The sequence below is a fragment of the Heteronotia binoei genome, chromosome 13 (genome assembly GCF_032191835.1).
Source record: "Heteronotia binoei isolate CCM8104 ecotype False Entrance Well chromosome 13, APGP_CSIRO_Hbin_v1, whole genome shotgun sequence".
In the NCBI taxonomy this organism is placed as follows: Eukaryota; Metazoa; Chordata; class Lepidosauria; order Squamata; family Gekkonidae; genus Heteronotia; species Heteronotia binoei.
Window position 1 is genome coordinate 29,539,627 of NC_083235.1, and position 19,567 is coordinate 29,559,193.

Below are 19,567 nucleotides of genomic sequence, written 5' to 3' on the forward strand. Positions count from 1 at the left end.
AGATCATCTTAATTGAAAGTGGGACCTTTTGCATAAACTGCAAGTATTCTAATTCTGAGTCAAGGTCCCTGTGGAATTAGGAACCCTTATACTGTCAGGCTGTGGAACTTAGCATTGCTTACTGTAACAACACAGCTAGTTTTTTTCTTAAGGTAAAAAAAATGTCAAAGCCATCACCAGTCAAATTACAAAGCAGTTGCAAATCTACTTATTTACTTCATTTATGCCAGTGAACACAAAAAGGTGCTCAAACAAACAAACAAACAAAAACCAGATCCTGAGTCAGCCTTAGCATTGCCAGGTGACACTTGGAGGGTCTCCTGTTATTTCAACTGATCTCCAGATGACCAAGGTCAGAAAATAGTTGCTTTTGAGTGTGGATGCTATGGTATTATAGCCTGCTGAGGTCCCTCCACTCGTCAAACCCTGCCCTCCTCATGCTCCGTCCCCAAAATCTCCAGGCATTTCCCAACTCAGGGTTGCCAGCTCTAGTCAGACTATTGGTCTCTCAAGGCCAATATTGTCTACTCTGACTGGCAACAGCTCTCCAGGGCAAGAACAGAGTGGGAAGTGAAAAATGCCCTAAAACAAGCCCAGCTGAGCGGCCCCTACAAGCCAGCACTTCAGCAACCACTGAAATCAGTGGCACAGACCATGGGGCATCGGCTCATGGGCTGTGCCTCATTTCACAAAATAGCAGGAGTGCAGGAGGACTGGAGGCAACTGGTGATTAGGCACTGATTATCGATGAAGGATCTGAGCCAAGGAGCCTTGGAGCTGGTGGCAGAATAGCTGGGGCTTGAACACCAGAGGGCTTCTAGGACAGTGGTCCGCCGAGAGATGTCCCTCTAAATTAAAAGGCCAATCCACTTCTTCTCTAGGGTCTCAGGCAGAGGCCTTTCACGTTACTTCCTAACCTGGTCCTTTAAACTGGAGTTGTCAGGGATTGAACCTGGGGCTGGGACCCCATTCTGCATGCAAAGCAGTTGCTCTACCACTGAGACATAGCCCCACTCCAGGGACTGTTTAAGAGCTGTGGCAGAAAAAGGGTATTTCCCCACAAAACCGCTCTTTGAGACCATCTTAATTGGAAACTGAAAGTGAGACTGGATTGAGGACCTGTTGCATGCGTAACATGTGCTCTGACTCTGAACAATGGCCCCTCTCCATTGGGGTGCTTTGATCCCCATGCTCCCTTGCTGGTTTTTCCGGTGAACACCAAACAGCTGTTCTGCACATGCAAATGTCCCACCCATTCCACATGCTGTGTGCCAGAGACACAAACAGATCTATCGTTCTGCCTTCCATGCATAGAAGGACCCTGTTGCATGTGAACACCAAAGGAGTTCCATGTGGATTGGTGGAGTGACTCTACAGATCCATTCCTATACGCGCATGGTGTTTCGCTGGCGTAAATGATCATGACTGTGATGCAGTTTCAAAAGGTCTTGTGCCTTTCTTAGTGATACTTTCATCCTGATGCACAACTGAAGGCACAGCATGGCCAAAACACTATGTGTGATGCTGGTTGCACATGGCACACCATTTACTTTTGGTGATATTGTTAAAACAGGTAGGTTCTTTGTTAAAAACAAAGCTATTAACTGCAGTGAGTGGATAGCTACACAAAGCAACAGTCAGTTCTTTTTTAAAGGTAACAAAAATGTCAAAAGTCATCACCAATCAAATTACAAAGCAGTTGCAAATTTATTTATTTACTTAATTTACACCCTATTATTCTCCCCAGCAGGCACTGCAAGAGGCTCACATCCTTCCCCTCTTCTCCATTTGTTCCTCATAACAACCTTGTGAGGTAGGTGAGGCTAAGAGTAAGCTCGGTGAGCTTCCATGGCAATTCGAACCTGGGTCTCCCAGATCTGATACGCTAACTATTACACCACACACTGTCAAATGAAACAAAAGAACAAGGGTATGTAGGCATGTCATCTGGACAGAACTGCAAAATGTTCTGAGTTCTATGGATGAAATGTCAAGATTTGACAAGAATAAGTGCACAGATGTGAATGAAAAAAGAACACTTGTGCACTGCTGGATCTTCTGATCTACTCCAGATAACTGGAGCTTCAGAAACTCCAGTATGTACATAGAGCTACCATTCGGTTCCCTAGAAAGAATGAAGCATGCAAGAGAATGGGTTCAAGGGCTAGTCCTCAGTAAGGAAGTCTGGTCATGCAAAAGCTTCATGTGGACATTTGAGCACATGCAAAGCTCCATGTGGCAGCCCTTGAATCAGGAATCTTCAGGAAGGTTAACCTGAATAGCCCACTGGACACTCCCAAACTCCTCTGTAGTAGCATCCTAAAAGAACCACCTTTACTTTACTTTGGGGGCATTCATTAGTATGCTTTGAAATGGTTTCAGGAGCCTGTGTTGGTGTCTGGGAACCAGGGCTTTTTTTTTTTAACAGGAATGGCGTTCCGGCTGGATTAGCATTAGGGGTGTGGCCTAATATGCAAATAAGTTCCTGCTGGGCTTTTTCTACAAAAAAAGTCCTGCTAGGAACCTTATTTTCCATATTGTGCATTAGCAAGCATTGCAGTTGACAAGGAGAGAGTGCCCCAAACATGTACAGAATTCCTTTACTCAGATATATTCAACCCCACAAGTGGTACAAGAGACTGTCTAAGTTTTGCTCTGTAGCTCCTGTGAGATTGAGCAAGCCTGGCACAGCAAGCTGTGATGTGGAAGGAATAACACTAAATTGTTCAGGGTGGTGAGAACCAGAGAGGATTGTGAGGCTCCAAAGAGATCTGTTGAGGCTGGGTGAGAGGGCGTCAACGTGGCAGATGAGGTTCAATGTGGCCAAGTGCAAAGTAATGCACATTGGGGCCAAGTATCCCAGCTACAAATTCAAGTTGATGGGTTGTGAACTGGCAGAGACTGAACAAGAGAGAAATCTTGGGGTCGTGGTAGATAACTCACTGAAAATGTCAAGACAGCGTGCGATTGCAATAAAAAAGGCCAATGCCATGTTGGGAATTATTAGGAAGGGAATTGAAAACAAATCAGCCAGTATCATAATGCCCCTGTATAAATCGATGGTGCAGTCTCATTTGGAATACTGTGTACAATTCTGGTCACCGTACCTCAAAAAAGATATTATAGCATTGGAAAAAATGCAGAAAAGGGCAACTAGAATGATTAAAGGTTTGGAACACATTCCCTATGAAGAAATGTTAAAACGCTTGGGACTCTTTAGCTCGGAGAAACGTCAACTGCGGGGTGACATGATAGAGGTTTACAAGATTATGCATGGGATGGAGAAAGTAGAGAAAGAAGTACTTTTCTCCCTTTCTCACAATACAAGAACTCGTGGGCATTCAATGAGATTGCTGAGCAGTCAGGTTAAAATGGAAAAAAGGAGGTACTTCTTCACCCAAAGGGTGATTAACATGTGGAATTCACTGCCACAGAAGGTGGTGGCGGCTACAAGCATAGCCAGCTTTAAGAGGGGATTGGATAAAAATATGGAGCAGAAATCCATCAGTGTGTATGTGTCTGTGCATATATGTGTATGAAGGAAGCAGGTGGCAGTGAGTTACTCGTTGGTCTGATAGGAGCCCTTTGGGCCTGATCCATCCTGCGGGCTGCAACTTTGACACCTCTGGTTTAGTGCATCGGAATTCAAGACACTAGTTAGCTCTGGAAAATTCCTCAAGAGGGGAGACCCTCAGTTCCCTTAAAAAAGGAAAGGTAGTCCCCTGTGCAAGCTCCAGTCGTTTCCGACTCTGGGGTGACGTTTCTTTCACAACGTTTTCATGGCAGACTTTTTACAGGGTGGTTTGCCATTGCCTTCCCCAGTCATTTACACTTTCCCCCAGCAAGCTGGTTATTCATTTTACTGACCTCGGAAGGATGGAAGGCTGAGTCAACCTGAGCCAGCTACCTGAAACCGGCATCCGCCGGGATAGAACTTAAGTCGTGAGCTCCCTTACCCCACTCTCAAAATGGGGTGCCAGCAGGGCCCAGATCAGGACTCTCTCAGCTCCTAGCATTTCCCACTTGGTAGCCCACTCTTAGGGAGCAGGGCTTCAATTGGAAAAACCTCTTGAGATGGAGACCCACTTCCCACCCCCATAAAAGACATAAGAAGAAGATATTGAATTTATATCTCACCCTCTACTCTGAATCTCAAGAGTTTCAGAGCCACTTACAATCTCCTTTACCTTCCTCCCCCACAACAAACACCCTTTGAGATAGGTGGGGCTGAGAGAGGTCTCCCAGAAGCTGCCCTTTCAAGGACAGCTCTGCAACAGCCATGGCTGACGCAAGGCCATTCCAGCAGCTACAAGTGGAGGAGCGGGGAATCAAACCCGGTTTTTCCAGATTAGAGTCTGTGCACTTAACCACTACATATAGCAAGATTTGAAGGGTTTTTTTTCTTTATGACATTTTTATCCTGCTCTTTCTCCAAGGAACACAGGGCAGCACTTATGGCCATCTCTCCTCCAAGTTAATTTCATAACAACACTGTGAGGTAGGTTAGGTTGAGAAAGAATGACTGACCCAACATCACCCAACTAAAGTTCATAGCAGAGTTGGGAATGGAACTGTCTGCAGGCCTTGCCTTTCTTGTACTTTCTTTACCTTGTCTTTACTAACCTCTCCTTGTCCTATGTTTCTTTGCCTTGCCTTGCCTTTCTTTCTCTTGCCTATACTAACCTTTCCTTGCCCTATGTGCCTTTACTGCCCTTTCCCTTCCTATCCTGGTCTTCCCTTTCTTGTTCTCTCTTTGCCTTGCCTTTACTAACTTTTCCTTGCCTTATGTGCCTTTACTGCCCTTTCCTTTCCTATCCTTGCCTTCCCTTTCTTGTCCTTTCCTTTCTTGTCTATTCTTTGCCTTGCCTTTACTAACCTTTTCTTGCCCTTTGTTGCCTTTCCTTTCTTTGCATTTACTGCCCTTTCCTTTTCTGTCCTGGTGTTGCCTTTCTTGTCCTTCTTTTGCTTCACCTTTACTAACCATCCCTTGCCCCATGTTGTCTTTCCTTTTCTTGCTTTTGCTGCCCATTCGTTTCCTTGCCTTTCCTCTCTTCTCTTTGATCTTATGGAAATCACCCAAGATTCATCCTTCTGCTGTCGAAGCTTTTATTACTCGATTCCAGATTATAATCTAGAGGTGTGCTTATGTCAGCAGTTTCTCCTCTCTCCTTTACTAATTTCTCCCCTCTGCGTTTCCTTGGCATGCTGCTTACATTATATTCTTTAAAAAAACCCAACATACTGATAGATCCAAGCTCGGAAAGCCTGAAGAAATAGAAAAGTCTTTAATTTTGTAATTTTTTTTACTTCTGACTCCAAGTTTGTTTCTGGGAAGACCAAAGAAGGATAAAGTTCTTGCCCTTATTAAATATTTATCAGTTAATTACAATATGTAGATTGCACCGGTGGCTCATTCATCTTTTAGGGAGGGAATACAATGAAATACAGTTGAAAGTTGTGTTATCGTAATTGCCTGATGCCACGGGAAACAACCAGAGTGGCTGCAATGTATTTTACATTTATCTGCACCACCGCCTTTTCATTTTGTGCGCAAAGCTGCCTCGGCTGTTGTTTCACAGATACTTAATGTTTGCAAACTCGGCAGTTTCTTCGAAGGTCTCTTCCCAGGGAGAGAGCTGTTATCATCACAGCAGCAATCTCTCTCTCTTTCTCTCTCTTTGCCAATGAGAGTAAAAAGTGTTTGATTTCAGAAAATTAATTCTAGTTTCTCAATGCTTGATTTGGGTCCTTTATAAGACTGGGGGGTGGGGACCAAAGCAATGGTCCACTTCAGGTTGCATGCCACCCTTTTGTAGCTATCTCACATGTCCATTGGCAAGAAGACAGGCTGGAATCTTTCTCCCTGACTAGCTTGTTTTCTATGGGTTGTTTTCTCCAGGTTTTGTCTTTGGCATGGGAACTATTTCATTCTAACCTCCCCCCCTGCATTCTGAAGGTCCTAGACTAGAGAATGGCAGGAGCATGCAGCCCTACTGGTCTGGGGCTCTATGGATGCCCACCTAGGAATGTTATGGGAGTAGATTTGAAATTCTTGATGGAATAATTGGAGTTGTAGTGTAGGAAGGTAAAAAATGATAATAATGAACCTGTGGTAGCATCCAAGAGGAGATTTAGCTACACAAAGAGCTGTTTGTGAAGACCAGACCTTTGATGATACAGAGGGAAAGAGTTGCAGCTCAGTGGCAAAGAACCTGCTCAGCACGCAGAAGATCCCAAGTTCAACCCCCAGCATTTCCAGTTTAAAAGATCAGGCAGTAAGTGATGCGAAAGCCTGGGACCCTGGAGAACTGCTGTCAGTCTGAGAAAGCAATACTGACTTTATGGATATGAGGGTCTAATTCAGTCTAAGGCAGCTTCATAACTTCAAATTACACCAAAGAACAAGTGTCTACTGAAAATAAGAGGAAAAATTATAGTGCTGGTAGTAGTACTTCACTTTCCTCTGTTTGCCTTTAAACTCTTATGGAAAACCAGGTCTTTTTTGTATCAGGAACACCTTTGCTATTAGTCCACACACCCCTGATGTAGGTAATCCTCCTGGAGTTTACAATAGGCCCTGTAAGCTCTTGGAGGATTGGCTACATCTGGGGGTGGGAGTGGCCTAATATGCAAAAGGACCTTGAGGGAAACCATTGCCACCCACCCCTTCATCACGCTTAGAGGAAACACCAGAGAGATGAGACTGAGTTCAGATGAAAATCAGGAGAACATCAACTGACTAGTGGCTCTGGTCAAATGGAAGAGGCTCTATGGAAAGGTGGCAAGAGGGCTAATTTCACGTCCACTGGGGTAGCTTATTCCATCATGACTTGTCTTAAGGCACCCTGTCATTAGACCTGCCCAAGAGGACTGCAACAGCTGTCCTGAGCTTGAATGTCGGAACAGAACAGGTAAATGTGTCAGCAGGGTGCCTCTGGCTTTATATAGAGAAGGAAAAGTATCTTCCAGGCTAAGCCAGGGGTCACTGTGGGATGGTGGGGAGGTGTGAATTTCCTGATCTTCCCGGGTTGGACTAGATGACTCTTGAGCAATGTTCCCTCTAAGCTGAGTTACTCACAGTTTTTTAACCTCTGGCTTACTCATTTTTGTCTTAGCTCATTAAAAAATAGCCCCAAAGCAAACTAATTTATGCCAGTAGCTCTCAAAGTAGAATTTTTGCTCACAAGACTCCACAGCTTAGAGGGAGTGTTGCCCTTGAGGTCCCTTTGAGCTCTATGATTCTTTGTTTCAAAACATAGAAGCACAAAATGCCCAGCGCAGTATGAAAGCATAACTCCCAGACTCTTCTGGGTAGGTACTGTCAAGGCAGCTGGTATGCTGGAAACAGCACAAAAAAGTATCATGCACCTTGCTCAAAGTCTTTCTGAATCTGTACCCCAGCTCTGCCAGTACTCTGCTCTGCCATCATCAATCTCCTTTCCCATCCAGAATGTGACCCTAGCAATAGTGTTGCTGACCTCTAGGTGGGGGCCTGAGTTCTCCCAGAAGTACAACTGAACTCTAGACTGCAGAGAACAGTTACCCTGGAGAAAACAGGTGGGGTAGCTGTGTTGGTCTGAAGCAGAAGACAAAATTCCGAGTCCATTTCAAGGTGTTGGTGTTAACCTTTAAGGTCTTGAGCTTCCAGGGACCAACATACCCACAGGACCACCTCTTCCCATATGTGCCCCATCAAGCTTTACTCTCATCAGATCAGAACTTACTGGTGATCCCTGGGCCAAAAGACATCCAATTAGCCTCAACCAGGTTCAGGGTATTCTTGGCCAGACCCCAACCTGGTAGAATGAACTTCCCGTAGAACTCAGGGCCCTGCAGGACCTTTTACAATTCCACAGGGCTTGTAAGATGGAACTATTCTGCTAGGCTTTTGGGTAAGGATATGGATGTCAAATACCATTTGGCCAATCCTGTTATCAGTTCCTATGATCTGTCATTATTTATAAGGTCGACTTGTAGGATTCTGGATGACAAGCCGTGCCTTGGCCTGGTCAAGAACAGGGCATTTGCCACCTTTTTAATTGGATATTATCAGGTCACACCAGTTGCCTGAACGCCATCATGTTAGGGGTTAGAATTTTCTAATTTTATGTCTGATCTATTGTTTTAATCCAGTGTTGTAACCCACCCTGAACCCATTTGTGGGAAGGGTGGGATAGAAATGAAATCAAATCAATAAGAGCAAAGCTTGAGTGCATGTATCTGATAAAAATGTGCATGCACATGCAAGCTTATACCTTGAATAAAACTTTGTTGGTCTTAGCACTGACTCAAACTTTGTTCCCTTGGAGGAAACAACAGCTTCAGAGGGCAGACTCTGTGGCATCACATCACAGGCAAGCTCCCTCCCCCTCCACAAACTCTACCATCCCTAGGCTCAGTCCCCTCACCCAGTTCCATGAATTCCCCAAGCCAGAGCTGGCAACCATTATTCTGCAGTCTCGCCAGCCCCTCTTGCACATAAGCAAAGGACAGTCATGGAATAGAGAGCTCATGTGCAATTGGGATGCATTGTGGGGATGTGCCAAACAGAAAGTTAAGATTTTCTGGCAAACAAAGGAAGCCACCCAGCAATGAGTCAGACCATCTGTGCATCTACCCTGGTTCTGTCCACTGAGACGAGCAGCAGCTTTCCAGGGTCCTGATCTACCCATGCAAGAGCAGGAAGTAATAGAGAGCTGAGGGGGTAGAATGGACTGTACCACTTCAAACTACAGGGGAAGGATGAAATGTTTCAAATGTCTCCTTGACAATTTCCTATAAGCTGAAAACCCACATAGCATGGGAAGGACCTGAAGAGTACCTTTCTCTCTGATTTTTTTTTTAATTTCAGGGAGTTTTTACATGGTTGAATATTGAACATGCTACCCCTCCCCCCCAGCCTGAAGTGGTACAGCCCATTCTATTACCTGAGAATTCTGCATTTCTGCAGCATGTAGAAGCAGGCCTCAGACAGAGGGGACTGCTCCAGGTCTGCTACCAGAGCTCCCTGTAACTGGACAGTGCCTGGGATGGAGCATGCTGGATTCTCTGATACTGAGCCTCCCTGTCATTACAGAGATACATTTTAAAGATATTGTACTTATTGATTGTCTCTGAGAATATACAGTGCATACATTGGGAAACAATTATTGCAATCCTAAGCAGAGTTACACCCTTCTGAGTCCCATCAAATCCTATGGGTTTAGTAGGGTATAACTCTGCATTGGGTTGCGTATACCATTGCAAATGATGCTCACAGCATTACTGCAGATATTTAATTTCCAGATGTAGTGTGGCCACATTAGATGGCCAATAGAACAGGAAAAGGTGGTAGGGCGAATCACAAACAAATTCTTCTAGAGCTGAATTTGCTCATAAAAATGTGAATTTACCTCCTGGTATTTATTTATTTCCCTCCCCAAATTCCTAATCATGGATGCTCTTAGACCTGGGGTTTAATAGCAAGAAACAAAATGTAATAAATATTGAACTTCACAAATCGGTGGTCAGAAGCATTACATGAAAATGAATCAACAAGACTTGAGATTTATGGGCAAGAGAGAGTCCACATTCAATTCAGTCCCATTCCTTTTAGTGGAAATAATTTAACCATGTGGTCGATTTCCCTCCTGAAACAAACAGAACTTGGGAAATGCTTTGCTTGGATTGATTTTGAAAACAATTTGAAAATAAAATGTGAAAACAATTTCGAATTTCCATTATCAAGTTTAAATTCTGGTTTGCTCCTCAGATTTCAAATGTGTGAAAAATTTAATTTCAGCTTCAGCAGTGTGTACCTGTCCCTGATTCCTACTGAATGATTATTGCTGTGACCTTAACAGTGTTTGTAATAGATGCTTGTGATGGTTTAAAAAAAAATGTTCACAAAGGCAAATCAAGGGCAATTGGCAGTTAGCAGAAGGCCATTGCTTTGTGTGGCTGACTTTTTGGAGGAAATTGGTTCCTTATTTTGGAACCAAAATAGACAGACCATCCTCCCCGGCCCCACACCCAAAGACAGCATCAAACCAATCAGAGCAGCTTTTTCAAACTGGACTTTGGGGCCTTAACCCTAAAGTCTCTTGTGACTTGATGCTAGCCCATCTAGAAGCTCTGTAAAGGAGGAAAGACGGTCTGGCTAACCTGTAGTCCAAGGAAATGGAGGAGGTTTAATGGAAGGCGGGGGCCAGTTGGGGGAAAAAAAAAAAAAAAGCACAAGCCCGCTAAGCTCCAGAGCTGCATACTAACTGGGAGATGAAAGAGCTAGAGGCCTTCTGAAGTACGTGCTGTCTGGATGATTAATGGGGGTGAGGGAAGGGTGAGGCCCAGCCCCTAGTACACTACAAGATGGCAAAGTGATTCTAAGAACAACAGAGCAGTGTTCGAGGAGAAAAAGCAAGTGGCCTGCGCCAAGAAAATTTCCCAATGCTGTTTGAAAAAGCCTCTTTATTTCCCAGTATCAAAACAGTACATTAAAAAAGATGCAGAGAGCCCGGCCGTCATTTCAGAAATAAACCCGTGGCGATGCAAAAGCACTGCTCCTTGTAACAATAGCGGGGGGGGGGGGGGGAGGGTGAGTCACTTCCAACATGTATGCACGGGCCCTGTCTGGCTGGGAGACAATGGCCTGCGGAGCGAACCACCGGCTTGCCATGACGCAGCCGGCTGCAGGTGATTTCATTGCCATTGCTGCATCGCAAAGAGGTATTTTTGTCGACGGAGGGGTGACATGATAGAGGATTAAAGGATTATGCATGGGGTAGAGAAGGTAGAGAAAGAAGTACTTTTCTCCCTTTCTCATAATATAAGAACTCGTGGGCACTCAATGAAATTGCTGAGCGGTTGGGTTACGCCGAATAAAAGGAAGTACTTCTTCACCCAAACAGTAATTAACACATGGAATTCACTGCCACAGGAGGTAGTGGCAGCTACATGCATAGACAACTTCAAGAGCGGATTGGATAAACGTATGGAGCAGAGGTCCATCAGTGGCTATTAGCCACAGCCTATTGTTGGAATTCTCTGTCTGGGGCAGTGATGCTCTGTATTCTTAGTGCTGGGGAGGGCAACAGTGGGAGGGCGTCTAATGTCCTGGCCCCACTGGTGAACCTCCTGATGGTACCTGGGTTGTTTTTTTTTTTGCCACTGTGTGACAGTTTTGGACTGGATGGGCCATTGGCCTGATCCAACATGGCTTCTCTTAGGTTCTCTTACATTCTTATTAGATTTTTTTTAAAGGCAGGTTTAGAGTTTAGGAAGGGTTTCTTGCAAAAGAGACTGCTAGTAATCATGACAGTCTTCGAAGGCAAGTTGTTACAATTGGGGGAGGCCTGGTGGCTGGAGGCCTGTAGGATGAAAAGGCCAAAAGAGGAGAACACAGCTGACTGGTCTGTCTACAACAACTACACAACCTGAGGACTTCTTTTGTACCAAGAACTCCTCCAAGAAGAAGAACTGCAGATTTATACCCCGCCCTTCTCTCTGAATCAGACTCAGAGCGACTTACAATCTCCCATGCCTTCTCCCCCCACAACACACACTTAACCACTACACTAAACTGGCTCCAAGAGCCAAGAGTAGGTCCTGTAAGAAGCTCTTGGAAGATGGGCTACATCAGGGCTGTGTGGCCTAATATGCAAAGGAGTTCTTGCTACAAAAAAAGCCCTGCACAACCTTATTACAAAATGTTTTGAGAGTAGGGTAATATAAGGCAGTAGTTTCTCATGTTGTGTTCCAGGGAACCCTGGCATTCCTTGGAAGAGTACTGGGAGCTCAGTAAGAAAGTCTGTAGTGTCAGTCAGGCAAGAAACATTTTCCAGTGTGATTTATAGAGTCTTATCAGAGCCATGGACCATTCATCAGCATACCTTGAAACCTGAGTCTCCCTTAAAACATTCCCCTGGACTCCTCTGCAAGTCACAAGGGTTCCTTAACAGAAATAACAGAGAATGGGTCCCTGGAGTGTAGAAAGTATGAAAATCATTAGTGTTGTGTGGATATAGATGATCATTCTAGGGAACTTGCCATGATGTGTATTTATCTGGCTGTCAGGTTTGCATCCTGCCCTTCCTCTGAGGATCTCAGGGTGGCATACACAATTCTTCCTTTTTTTCCCTCACAACAACCCTGTGAGGTAGGTCACACTGAGAAACAGGGACTGGTTCAAGGTTGGGATTTGAACCCAGGCCCAGGCCCAGACACTCGATGCTTCCACATAGTGACTGTTTGCAAGTGAATTTTGCTATTCTTACACAGTAAAAATCCAGTCGCAAAGTGTGTTATTTAGTGTGTGTGAATGCACCCAATGTGACAAAAAAGACATGTGGTTAGCCAGGGAGCTGTAATAACCTGCTAAGTGGCATGAAGACTTTTACCACCCATTCAGAAATCTGAGTAACCAGAAGTGGGTAAAATTCATCTGGCCTGATGATTATAATAACAGTGCAGCCTGTAGGGGGACAAGTTTGGCCTTGTGTCTTCCAGTTGCTGATCACAAGTTTCTGTGCACACCATAATAAGTTATTTGTTAATAAATAGTCATCTGTATTCATCCATAAAGAGGCAAGTGATGCTGCAAGACCCTTGCTGTGAGAGCAAGGAGCCAATCAGGATAAAGGGTGGATTTCACCTGATTGCCAGGGAGAATCACAGTAGGAAAATGGAGCCAATGGGCAAAAACAGGCTATGGAAATACTCCATTTAAGTTAAAGTCAGACCACCTAAGATTACTGTCTTCTATTTCTTTTCCTCCCTAATTGCTACCCTCTTCAAAAGGCCGATGAGCTGCTGAATGGCTGAGAACATGGTCATCTTTTGCAAAGTTATTCACAAAAGTTATTGTTTTACCAAAAAAAGAGATTTCATACGATGCACAGACAGACCTCTTTTTTTCTTTTTGGGAAAAAAAATCAATCCCATCTTATTCGAAAATACTTTGTAATGTCCTGCAAGGTCCTCTTCCCAACCCATGAACATTCAGTACAGTTAAATAAATAGGAGGTGATGGGTGGGCAGAGAGGCGGTGGGGGTGGGGAGGCGGGAAGAAATACTCGTGGTTGCACTTAGAGGTATTTTTTTTAATGAGTTAATAGGACTGTAGCAATTTTCCCTGCTTGGTTTCCATGGCAAGGAGCCCCCTCACAGATGCATAAGATTTACAGGTCCCTGAGAATCTCCCTGAGGCACAGGATGTGTGGTTAAGTCTGTGTAAATGGGAAGGGAGTCGGAAGGCCCGAGCTGGTGCTGGCCGGGGATTTCAGCAACACAGCTGTAGTCCAGGTTTGCCGAGGAGCAGTCAGGGAAGCTGAAGAGTGAGTCAGCCTCAGGCACATTTCCCAGGTAATTTTCTCCCATCTCGTTCGGGCTCCCTTGCAGAACCGGAGGTCCGTAAGGATGACCTTCTTGCAAAGAGAGGGGCCCATATTCAGACATTAAAGGGCTGTCGAAGAGGGTGTCTGCATAGGCGACGGAGCTGTATCTCTCTCGCGGGCCCTTGCTACATGAGCCTGGAGTGGCCATCTCATATTCTGCTTCCATTTGACTATAGTAGTCGCTCACTGGAGGGCTTTGGCTTGGGGATTTCCTTGCGGTCGCCTTGGCCCGGCTATCTTTCTTGTATTTCATCCTTCTGTTCTGGAACCAGATCTTGATTTGCCTCTCTGAGAGCCGCAGAAGCTGGGCCATTTCCAGTCTGCGTGGCCGGCAGAGGTACCGGTTGAAATGGAACTCTTTCTCCAGTTCCACCAGTTGGGTATGGGTGTAGGCCGTGCGGACTCTCTTGGAAGAGGAGAGGCTGGGTACAGAGCTCCTGGGGTCTGAATAAAGGAAATAAAAAGATTCTGTTCAGTTGGAATCCTGATGACTTTGCAGAGAATCAAACTATTTTAGCAAGGGGGAAATCTGCCTATTATAAACCTGTAAATATATGTATGCTATACACTGCCCAAATTCAAATAAAGATTTAGAGTGGAGCCAAAATGGGTCAGTTTTCTGCAAACATTTTTTGTCTGTATGAAAACCCACATCATCTTTTCGGTGGTGACTATCTTCAATAATCCTTATGAAAACATCTGCTTAGTCACATGTATTTCCCTCACTCTCAATTACTTTTGGCCGACAACAGCACATAGCCAAATCTGATTGGCTATATAGAATGGTGACATCACCCCAGTCACCACATGGCACAAGACTGAGCGGGATCACTCACTTGATTTGTCTCACAAGGGAGGAAGCTGTGGTGGTGATGGTGGGAAAATGATACCAAAGATACTGCAGTGAGGAGAGACCCTGATCACTGAACAGTTCGACAGTGCTGAACAAGTAAGCATTTGCACAATTCAAGTGTTTTAAAGGAAATGTCTATCTAAAAAAAACCTGGACAATATTCCATGCAACCTGATGAAATTCTGTATTCTTTTAAAAGAGAGCTTTGAATATCTGGTGGACAAGATTGTCAAAGAATGGGAATGTTCATCTATCTGTCTCCCTTTTCAGACATTACTGAGAGCCTCCAGCTCACACATTTTTTTCTTAGCTCAGAAAAAATGGCCCCAGAACAAACTAATTTATGCAGTATCTCACAACTTTTAATGCCACTAGCTCACAAAGTAGAATTTTTGCTCACAACACCCCACAGCTTAGAGGGAGTATTGTTTTGATCCCATCCACTATATCCGACTGATTTACAGAACTTCGCAAACTGAAACCTTTTGGTCCTATGGCTTGAGAGTCAGTGAATGAAGTAAGATATAAATATAAATAATTAAAGTAATGACAATGATTTTCATGGAGTAAGCCAAAGAAAATGCTTAAGACACATGCCATGATTCAGCAGCTCCCCCACCATCTGCTTTTATTCAAGACCATCTAGGAACTATGGCTTGGATCTGGCCAACCTTTCCATTCAATCTCACAGAATAACCCTCCTTATTACAGCCCCCACAACACATGGCTTTTGTCCAGGCTGATCTCCAGTGTGGTCAAAGGAGGCCCATTCCTCTTTTCACTCGTGGAAAAGCTGGTTGGATCCAACCCTATGTAAGAGGAAGAGTAGAATATAGATATAACAAGAAACAGGGCCTTTTTTCTGGGAGAATGCAGCAGAATGGAATTCCGAAACCTATTTGTAGAAACCAAATTCTCAAAAAATGTCTAAAAGTTCATGAGGCATACCCATGTGTTTTTTCTTCATTTCCCTCTTGAGAGTTCTGGCACCTCTTTTTCCAGAAAAAAAGCCCTGACAAGAAGTATCTTACCACTAACAACACTTTACTCTTCTTCTGAGGAACTCAAGGCAACATGTATCATGCTCTCCTCCACATTTTATGCTGACAACAATTATGTGAGGGAGGCTATACTGAGAGACTTGTTGATTGGCCCAAAGTCACCCTGTAAGCCACATAGCTCTAACCCTACTCCAGCACTCTACCTACCACACTGGCTCTTGAGCTTGGCATCAACACGTATTAGGAATCCAATCAATCTATTATTTAGATGCATATTTGCAGTGACCACAGGAGATGACAGATAAAACAAAGTACCTGAAGAAGGAAGGCTGCTGTTCTGCTTGGAGCTGTGTCTTGTTTCCTTCATCCAAGGGAAGACTTGTTTTGGTAAATGGCTGTTATAGGCTTTCCTGCTGCCATTGGTGGAGGCGCCACAAGGGTTGGAAGAAGTAACCAATGGAGGCTGTTGTGCTCTTGAGGTCTGATCATTGTTGTTCTCTAGAGATCCCTGCTGGGTACCTTTTTGGTCTGTTGGAGACCCTGTAGATGTTTCTAATTCTGCGTGTGCCAATGGAGTCAGAAATGATTGCTGACTAAAAGAATCTCTCCTAATGGGATCTTGGTTGTCTTGGTGAGGAGCTTTTTGCATTTCCTGTTCTTGACTGACTGAAGAAATGGGGAAGGAGACGGACACCTTGAAATGAATGCCAAAGGAATCCAAAGTATGAGATGGCAGACAGAACTCCAGTTACTGCTGAGGAAGGATCCTCCACAAACAAATGCCCTCACAGCTAAAGGAAAACATCCTAAGTCAATAGGCCTTAATAAAAGCTCTCACCAACTCTACTGGCTTCCCAGCCAAACCTGCTAAAAAAAGGAACATGATCTTTAAACACAGACAGTCTTTGAACCTCAACCTGTCTGCAGTCAAAACTAATTTGCTTCCAGACATTCTCCTCCACAAATGTCGGTGTAGAGTATTCTCTGGTTAGTTTAATGTCTATACATTCACAAGGTATTTGATCTCCCTCCCCGATAATACTAAAACTAACAGGCACCCGACGGGCAGCAGATACAGGACAGACCAAAGAAGTACTTCTTCACTCAAAGAGTAATTATTTTGTGAAATTCATTGTCACAAGATCTAGGGAGGGCTGCTAGTTTAGAGGTGGAAAGTGCCATTAAGTCGCAACTAGTTTATGGCAATCCCATAGAAATTTCAAGGTAAGAGACAACCAGAGGTGGATTGCCATTACCTGCATTGTAGCAATGCTGGATTTTCTTGGTAGTCTCTCATCCCAAAACTAACCAGGACCCACCCTGCTTAGCTTCACAGATCTGACAAGATTGAGCTAGCCTGGACCATCCAGGTCAGAAAAGGTTGAACAAAGGTGAAATGGACATATCTTTGGAGTGTCACAAGCCCTTTCAGCTTGCCTGAACGCATGGAGACATTTTAAAGCAGGTCCTATTTGTATCCCTAGGTATTAAACCATGAGAGGACTTTGGGGTAATGGCCTTAGGAGGAAGATCCATGTGCTGTGCCATGCGAAACAGAAGGGCTATGTGCTGTGATTCTGTGGGAGCACTGAAAATGTACAGAATGTATTGCTGGGCACAGAATTCAGATTTGATTATTTAACACCTCATGTTTCTGGCCCCTATGATTATGAAGGTGGAAGATATTGGGGGGGGGGGGAGTTGGACATCGCTTGTGGTGGTTGGAGATGGGATTTCATTGTCCAACAAAGTTTATGGATAGAAAATACCCCCCTTCCCGCCCCCCCAATGTGCACAATAACAAAAATAATGCACATTTCTTCCATTGGATTCTTTATGGACTGATCTTTCATATTGGTGCATGATTGTCTGGGTAAAGAATCTGAATTGTTTGAAGCGTTGATTGAACATCTCCCTGTCCTTCAGAAACCCATTCAAGAACAAGATTGACCATAATTTCTATTAACAAATTTTGTGGCAGGATATGAGCTTTTGTGAGTCACTGAAGTTATATTCATTTATCTGAAGAACTGAGCAGTGACTCTCAAATGCTCATATTCTGCCACAAAATGTGTTAGTCTTTAAGGTGCTACTGGACTTTTACTCTTTTCTACTGATACCGACAGACTAACACAGCTACCCATCTTGATAATGTCTGTTTTAAGAAATACAGTGATTTGCTTCTCCTCATACAATAGTCCTTAAATGTGTAGCTCTCAAAGAGTCTTCCCCGCACCAAGTTGCAGCTGACTTATGGTGACCCTGTAGAGTTTTCAAGGCAAGAGACATTTGGAGATGGTTTGTCATTGCCTGCCTCTGCATAGTGACCCTGATATTCCTTGGTGATCTCTCATCCAAATACTGACCAGGGCAACCCTAGTTTCCGTGTAGGGTTACCAGGTCCAACTCAGGAAATATCTGGGAACTTTGGGAATGTAGCCAAGAGCAAGGCTTTGACATGCACAACTGAACTCTGAAAGGGATTCTGGCCATCACATTTAAAGGGACCTCACTCCTTCCACTGGAAATAATGGAAAATGGGGGCACCTTCTTTGGAGGCTCAGAATTTGACCCCCTGGTCCAATCTTTTTGAAATGGGGGGGGGGGGTGTTAAGGAGAGGAACCAGGTGCTATGCTGAAAATTTGGTGCTTTTACCTAAAGAAAAATCCCATCCCCCACCCCCCAAGCCCCAGATACCCATGGATCAATTCTCCATTATAGCCTATGGGGACAAGTCTCCATAGGGCATAATGGAGTGCCCAGCAGAAAACACTCCCCCACACACACACTTTCTGATAACCCTGAAGCCAGGGGAGGGCCTCCAAACCAGGGAGCCCTGCCCCCAACTGGGGATTGGCAACTCTACTTCTGAGAACTGATGAGATCAGGCTAGCCTGGGTTATTCAGATCAAAGTGGTAACACTCTGCCAATTGCATTTCCTACAGATCACTGGGTAATTCAAGCCTTCTGTAGAACCAGCTGCTGCTATAAGCAGCTTCTTTTGGGGGATGGCCCTCTTTTAATGGACTTTGCTCCATTAAGGAAGCCCATCAAGCCCTCTCAGTTGCAGAGATTCTATCAAGGTAGAATTCTAGCAGGAGCTTCTTTGCATATTAGGCCACACACCCCTGATGTAGCCAAGAACTTACAAAAAAGAGCCTTGTAAGCTTTTGGAGGATTAGTTACACCAGGGGTATGTGGCCTGATATGCAAAGGAGCTCCTGCTAGAATTCCACCCCTAAATGTCCCTATTTACAAAAATTATTTTCTGGTCCCCATGCTCGGTAAATCACTCTCTTTATTTTGTTGTTTATTTTGCCTTCGGGAATACCTTGCTAAAATTTTGTTATGCATGAGTTAACTTGTGATTTTTCTTTCTTTCTCTAAGGTCCAGGTTCCTCCCCAGGATCTTTAGAAGGTAAATCTATTTGAAGACAGGTTTGGGTGACTCTTCTCTCTAGGAGACATCCATGTGTCAAGTTGCATGCATGAATACTAAGGCAGCACAAGACCACCATTTCACCCAGTGGACATGCTGAAATACACTTTGAAATGCTCATAAGCGATCTGTAGGGCAATCTTGGGGTTCTTTTCTTTCTTTAATCAATCTTTAACCAAAAAGAACAAACAACTTGGCTTTTAAATCAGCTGATAGCTTTTGAAGAATAAACGTGAGGTATAAGCAGGCATAGAAAAACCTTTAGCAATGCACAGTGTTGTGAGTCTGGGGATGATTCTTAGCAAGGAAAGCTGATACAAACATGCTCCAATTCTTCATTTGTAAAATGGTGTACGGTTTTAATTTTTTCCCCTCCAGAAATCAGTGAAAAGCATTCTCTTCTGCCTAGAATTTGCAAGCTGAGAATCACTTCAAGATGTAGTTTTATTGCCAAACTGAACAAATTTATCTTTGCCTTTTTACATCCCTTTGCACTATGATGTGATGTAAGCTTCTTGGAGGACCGTTAGATGTCTGGCCAGTGGAGCATCAATTTAAATATAAATGAATGAATAACCTCCAATATTCATAACTCACCCCACCTCCCTTCCAAATGCACTGCAGAGAGATTCCTTCTCTGCCAAGAGGCCATTTGGACATTGCACCTAACCAGTACATAATTGGGTGAGCAAACCTGCTGTTTTGTATAAACAGTTCCTATAGTTAGGGCAGGAAATCTCTTCATAGCACAGAGGACTACAATGCCAAACCATGCCCTCCAACCCCAAGGCAGAAGGGGATGAAGGAGCTACAATTTGAATAGTGTTTTCTAAAAAGGGAATGAAACTCTTAAAGTGGGGGCCAATAGGGGAGAAAGCAGGGGAGCTGCAAAGGACTTCACA

General features: G+C 44.2%; 1 protein-coding gene across 3 annotated transcripts in view; it reads right to left on the reverse strand.

Moving 5' to 3' along the window:
- Positions 1-13,061: 13,061 nt before the first annotated feature.
- The window catches only part of LOC132580966 (homeobox protein Hox-D3-like), a 124,660-nt gene continuing 118,154 nt past the window's right edge, over positions 13,062-19,567 (reverse strand). For 2 of the 3 annotated variants that reach the window (XM_060251959.1, XM_060251958.1), the window contains exons 2-3: positions 15,540-15,918; positions 13,062-13,814 (exon numbers count right to left, since the gene is read on the reverse strand). In XM_060251959.1, the coding sequence (XP_060107942.1) occupies positions 13,138-13,814; positions 15,540-15,873 (1,011 nt within the window). In that variant the 5' untranslated portion in view covers positions 15,874-15,918 and the 3' untranslated portion in view covers positions 13,062-13,137. Of the gene's footprint in view, positions 13,815-15,539; positions 16,241-19,567 lie in introns of those variants that run through there. The other variant, XM_060251957.1, reaches the window with a different exon arrangement.